At 62.8% G+C, this 6,000-nt stretch overlaps 1 protein-coding gene and 1 non-coding gene across 2 annotated transcripts; one reads left to right on the top strand and one right to left on the bottom strand.

Annotated features, from left to right (window-relative positions):
• Positions 1 to 145: 145 nt before the first annotated feature.
• Positions 146 to 227, top strand: H696_03085. The gene has a single exon. It is a non-coding gene; the product is annotated as a tRNA-Ser (tRNA).
• Positions 228 to 980: 753 nt separating this feature from the next.
• Positions 981 to 4,465, bottom strand: H696_03084 (hypothetical protein; the record flags this gene model as incomplete). Its single annotated transcript, XM_009496974.1, has 5 exons — positions 981 to 3,690; positions 3,848 to 3,947; positions 4,043 to 4,137; positions 4,220 to 4,332; positions 4,448 to 4,465. The coding sequence occupies 5 exons, from the start codon at positions 4,463 to 4,465 to the stop codon at positions 1,062 to 1,064; spliced, it is 2,955 nt and encodes a 984-aa protein (XP_009495249.1). The 3' UTR covers positions 981 to 1,061.
• Positions 4,466 to 6,000: the final 1,535 nt, after the last annotated feature.

Raw genomic sequence — 6,000 nt, 5'->3', positions numbered from 1 at the left:
GGGGGGGGGATGCGGCAACCGGAAAGGTATTCCCGTTCCATCCATTCGGCGTGCGATGCCGCCCTATCGGGGAGGTGGAGCCACATGTCTGTTCTCGTGGCGAAGAATTCAAATACACATTTCCGAGGCCACTCCCTCATAATGTGCTGGCATGTCCGAGTGGTTAAGGAGTTGGACTTGAAATCCAATGGGCACTGCCTTCGCAGGTTCGAATCCTGCTGCCAGCGCATATTTTTGTTTCTCTCGGCTGCTGTTGCTCCGGAGGTGGCTCTCCATGTCGCGGTCGGGGGGGTCCGTGTGCAGTGCAGGACCCCAGGCATCGATCTGCGCGCTGACGAGAGAGAGAGAGATCCTGGGAAAGGGCCGATTGCGGCGGGGGTGGTGGTAGGGGGAAGTTGCCGAGGACAAAGAGCAGACATCCATGGCCTGGACAAGCTGAGTTGATGGGTATATTATTTTTTCATGGAGGGAGAAAGTGCCGATTGGAGGAGGGAGGGAGGAGGAGCAAGCGTGTGCATGCAGACATTTACGCACGTGCTGGTGCACGGGTGTCGGTTCGGACAAGCATTCGTCCCAGCATCTTGATGCATCAAGGGAGCAGGGAGATGCAGGCGGGGCACACATGGGCAGGCACAGGAGAGACATCGGTGAAGGCTATGGAGGGGACAGATGAGGGCATACAAGGAAGGGTAGAGAGATGAGAGGGGGGGGGGGGATGAAAAGGGGGACAAGGGCAGCCCCCGGGCGGAGGGAAGGGAAATCTAAAAATGTTCAACGCAAGCGCGCCATCGCGTCCCCACACCGCCGCAAGCCATTAGGGCGTTGCGCTTTTGCACGCGCGGACGCATGTTCGGCCGCATCTTATCTCCCATCTTGTCCGGTCGACGACCCCCCCCCCCCCCCAGCACGCCGCGACTTGCACACATTCGGGCTCCCCTGCTCTTCCTAAAGGAGAAAAGAGGGGCAGCGAGGGCGGGAGAGAGAGAGAGAGAGAGAGACAGATACCAGGGAGAGGATGGGAGAAGTCACGGCAGCGGTATGTCGATGTCACGGCCGCATTTCTACTCTTGGTCCTCGATCTCAGCGTCGCTGGCAGTATCGGCCAAGTTGTCCTCCAGCTCGGCGGCGGAGGACGACTCGCCGTCCGACTCGCCGTCCGACTCGCCATCAGTGCCGGCCGCCTCGTTCAGCACGACACTCGTCATATCGGCCAGATAGTCGAAGAGGAACTGGTTGTCATCGGCCACGCGACCGATGTCCGCCACGCGGGCCGTCATGGCCCGGTGCACCGACCGCAGGCAGGGCCCATAATAGGCGGCCGACTGGCGCATGATGTACGCATGGCTCCGGAGCAGGCCCCGAACCCAGCCCAGGTGGAACTCAATGTGCGGGGTAATCTCAATCTGCTTGGCGATGAAGGCCAAGTACCGGGCCAGGTACACCGTCGGGACCTGACGCGATAGCAGCGGAGCCAATGCCAAGGGAATCCCCTCATACACCTCCTGCAGGAGAGACTCCTCGCCGAGGCGCATGGCCATGATGATGGCCGGCAGGTACTCCCGCCCGGCCAGAGCCTCGCGCACCGCTTCCGGGGTCAGCTCCACCGACAAGTCGGTCGGGTCGTACACCGCGCCATCGCCATCCAAATCCAGCGAATACAGCAGCAGCCCCTCGGACGTGGCACAGGCAAAGGCCCGACCGGTCGGAGCAAAGCGCACGGCATACGCCCGGATGGCCGGCCGAGTCCGACGCCGGGACAGGTCACCCGACTGCACACCCGGCAGGTGGGATCCAACCAGACGCGCGGCTTCCTCATCTTCGGAGTCCGACACATCATCGATCAGATCCAGCGACACGCCGGCCGCCATGCGACTGGAGTTCAGCTTGTCAAGCACCCCCTCCAGCGAGCGGTTCCGCGTCAGCTGGAATTTCGTCAGCAACTGCCGCGACTGGATGTCGTAGATGCAAATGAAGCGCGACACGCCACACGCCAGCACCGAACGACCATCCGCCGAGTAGGCCAAAGACGTGAAGTGCCGACTGGCAGCATTGTTGGCCGCGGTCACCTTGTCAGCGGCGCCTCGGCCGCCGGCAATGTCCCGCCGACCATCCACGGTGCCCACTTGCGTCATCTCGCGCGTGCACCACACATGGATTTGCCCATCCAGCGTGGAGACACTCAACTCCTCGCCATCCGGCCGATAGGCCAGCGCCAGGACATCCGACCCCAGGGCCAGCGGGTCGCCAATGCGACGGCCGCTGAATACATCCCAAAAGCGGACCTGCTGGTCCCAGGACCCGGTGGCCACGACATTTCCATCCACCGGCGAGAAGGCCACACAGGAAATGGGCCCCTCATGCCCGGACAGGACGTCCAGCAAGCGCCCGGTCTGCACATTCCACACATACAGCGAGTAGGTGTCTCGAGTGCCGGCACACACCAGCTCGCCGGACGGATCGACCGACACACAGTCAAACTGCACCGGCTCCGGCGCGGCAAAGGTCCGGAAGTTCCGGTACCGCAGCAGGTCATACGCCCGGACCGTGCCATCCAGCGAGGCCGAAAACAGGACATGGCCCCCGCGCGAGAAGGCCAAGTCCGTCACCGCGGCCGTGTGCTCATTCCAAGTGACCTCGGAACTGCCGTCGCGCGTGCTCCACAGACGGACCGTGTGATCCGAGCCACCGGTGGCCACATGCGCCCCGTCCGCCGTGTAGGCCACGCACTGGGGCACCGCGCCATTCGAATGGCTCGACTGCCGGAGGATATACGACTCGGAGGTCCACTCCCAGACGACCAGCTGCCCGGCCCCACGCAGGCCCAAAGCAATCCACTGGCCGTCGGGATTGAAGGCCGCCGTGGTGATGCCATGCTGACTGCTGAGCGACAGCGTGTGGATCGACGTGAAGTCCGGCATCTCATACAGGGCAAAGACACCGTGCGAGAAGCCCACCACCAGGACCCCGGAGGCGCGGTGGAAGTCGCCCGACGTCACGCGTGCACTGGCGTCCGGCAGGTTGAAGAAGTGCCGGGCCTTCAGGCGCCAGGTGGCCCCACGGAAGTCCACCCGCGCGGCACCGGTGCCGGGGGCAGCGCGACCGGCCCCCTTGCGGAGCCCGGCCTGCAGCGGCTGCTCCCCCTCGAAGTCGGAATCCGAGTCCGAGGAAGAGCCCTCCTCATCCGAGCGCAGGGTGAAGATGCTCTGCCCGGGCTCGAAGCCGGGCATCTCACGCGGCTTGAAGACATTGGCCCCCGAGGCGTCAGTCGAGGTGTCCTGGTCGCCGAAGATGAGCGGCGCCTTGCGCTGCTTGGTGCGCAGGTAATTCTGCATGTGCTTCTCCGCCTCGCGCTTGGTGAGCTGCTCCTTGCCCCAGCTGAAGATGGCTCCATCCCGGGAAAGGGTGTAGATGGTTTGATGGTCGGCCGAAAAGAAGGCCCGAACCACGGAGTCCTTGTGCCCGGTGAAGGTGAACGGCACGAACCCCTTCTCCGGGTTCAGGGAGAACAGCCGGGCCGTCAGGTCACGGCTGCTGGACAGGAAGAACCGGCTGTCACGGCTCCACTCAATGTGGTTGATCTCATCCAGATGGCCGCCATACGTGCGGAAGAGGACAAACGGCGCAAACTCTCGGTGCAAACCCGGCGCCCGCCAGACTTGGATCAGCTTACCGTGGGTGACAGCAAAGAAGCTTGGTGGGCGAGGTCAAGAGGGGCAGATGGTGCGAGCGAATGGGAGGGAGGTTAGGCGGGTGCAGGATGGCGGGCTACAGGGGGGGGGGAAGCTCGAAGGGCACATGGGGATGCCGGCGGCCATGCAAGGATGGCGGAGACAGGGCTCAGACATACCGACCATCCGGCGAGAAGGAGATGTGATTGACTGGCTCCTTGAAGTTGAAGTGGTGGAGGGTGACACGACGCGACAGGTCCACCAGGATGGCGTGGCCGTCTGTGCGTCGACAAAGACAGGCCGCGGTCATGTCAGCTGGGAAATCACCGAAGCAACCCGAGAAAGGGAGCCAAGGAGGGAGGAGAAAGACGCACCCACATCGACCGCAATCAGCGTGGCGCCATTCGGGGAGAGAGCCAACGAGGCGATATCCTTGCGGGTCTGCACATCGGGCGTGATGGCCTTGTTGCTGCGGAGCTCGGGTGGGTAAGACACAGGCCCGCGAGAGAGCATGGGGCCATATGGCATGGGACAGAAATGGGGGCACATACTGCACAAGGTCATAGATGGTAAAGCGGTTGCCAATGGGACTGATGGCCGTGTTACCGTCTTTGGAGAAGATGATGTTGCCGCGCTTGTATGCTGTGCCACAAACGTTCGAGAGCTGAAGGGGGAACAGTGGTGGTTGGCGAGATGGGCAAGAGCCATGTCAGATGACCTGAGGCCAACAGTGGAGCCACCGCGACCGAGGACAAAAGAGGAAGGAGGGGAGGACGCACGCGGTAGCCGAACTTCATGGTGGACGACGTCGGCGCCAGGGATCCGGGGGCTGGCTACTCAAGGGCACAGGAGAGAGAGAGAGAGAGGAGGGGGAATGCAGGGGGGGCGGCGCGTATGGAGGGAAGGAGAGAGAAAGAGGAGGAGGAGGAGGAGGAGGCGAGTGCTGCGACAGGAAAGGAAGAGGGGAGGGAAGAGGAGTGCAGACAGATGGCCCCGAGATCCAGAGCCTCGACAGGGAGCAGACCCCGAGAAGAGACGGACCTACAGACACGCACGCACCCCCGGACGCACACGCGAACACGGAGGCCGCGACTGCCCCACCCTTACTGGCGCCAATGGCAAAGCGATCCCACTGGCACCCGGTCCGAGAGGGGGGGAGGGGGAGGGGAGAGGGCCCGTGGCAATGCGGGGTGCCGCGAGCCCAAGGGGGGGGGGGGGGGGGGGAGAGACTTCCGTCCCTGCCCATCGGTCGAAGGGCACACGCGTGCCGGCAGCCACGCTGCAGCCCACGGTCTGCGGTGGCTTCTGGTCCGGTGGTCGGCCGTTCTGGTGTGTCTTGCTGCGGCCCTCCCCACTCGGGGCTGGTCGCCTGGCCCCTCCATGTCGCCTGTGCGCCCCCCCCGGAAGGCGGGCCCAGAGGGCCGGGAGGCCCCGCGTGCATCTCGAGCAACGCATCGGCCTCCTGCGTGACATGCGCCGGGGCATGACCACATCACATGGGCAACATATCACCACTGATCGGAGGCCCGGGCATCGGTGGGAATAACTGCGCACCAAGGCGTTGGGATGTGCGTGGGCATTGCGAGTCAAAGATGTTCGCGCCAAAATCTCCTTTAACTGGACCATCAATTAATAGCTATATTCTTCTGCGCCTGGGTGGGGCACACCATTCCATGATTGAGGGTTTGGGGTGATTGCGGGTGAGGCTCGCGTGCCCCACTTGCGGGGCTAGAGGGATCCTTTGTGTCGGCTCCCGGGTCCAGCGGGGCGCTTCTCCCACACTGACTGTATCGATCAGAGAAGATTTTCCATGGGGCCTGTGCGCCTACCCCAGCAAGGCGAGACTTCCCCTTGTTCCATTTTTAAAGCGCCGGACAAGTGTATGTAGGTATATATGTGTGTGTGGGTGTGTGTGTGTCTGCGAATGTGGGCAGGTAAGTTGGCTCCCATCCGATGGATGAGGCAGTAGGGGCAACAGTGCCACGCTGTCCTTGGCCAAAGGCGGGCCAGGAGAGCATTCCCCCGCGTCCCCGCTCAGGGGGTGTCTGAACTAACGTGTTCCGCATCCTTTGCTACAATAAATAACAATATTTTCCGGCTCTTTATATATTCTATGTCGAAATATTCATCAATAATAGGGATCTCGCCCCCCCCCCCCCCCCCTCTGCCTTCTGAGTAAGGGATTCCCATCGGCTTTCATTCGGACATCGGGGGCCATTTTTCGAAGTCAGGCAGGAGGCAAGGGGACCCAGAAGTGGGTGTGCATCTCGTGGCGTGTGAATGTGTGAAAGACAGCGTGGCGGCGGGGGCAGCGGTCCGGAGGGAGGCGCAT

The sequence above is a fragment of the Fonticula alba genome (assembly GCF_000388065.1).
Source record: "Fonticula alba strain ATCC 38817 unplaced genomic scaffold supercont2.4, whole genome shotgun sequence".
NCBI classification, from domain to species: domain Eukaryota; order Rotosphaerida; family Fonticulaceae; genus Fonticula; species Fonticula alba.
Note: the sequence above shows the minus strand (reverse complement) of the source record. Positions and strands in the feature narration are given on the sequence as shown.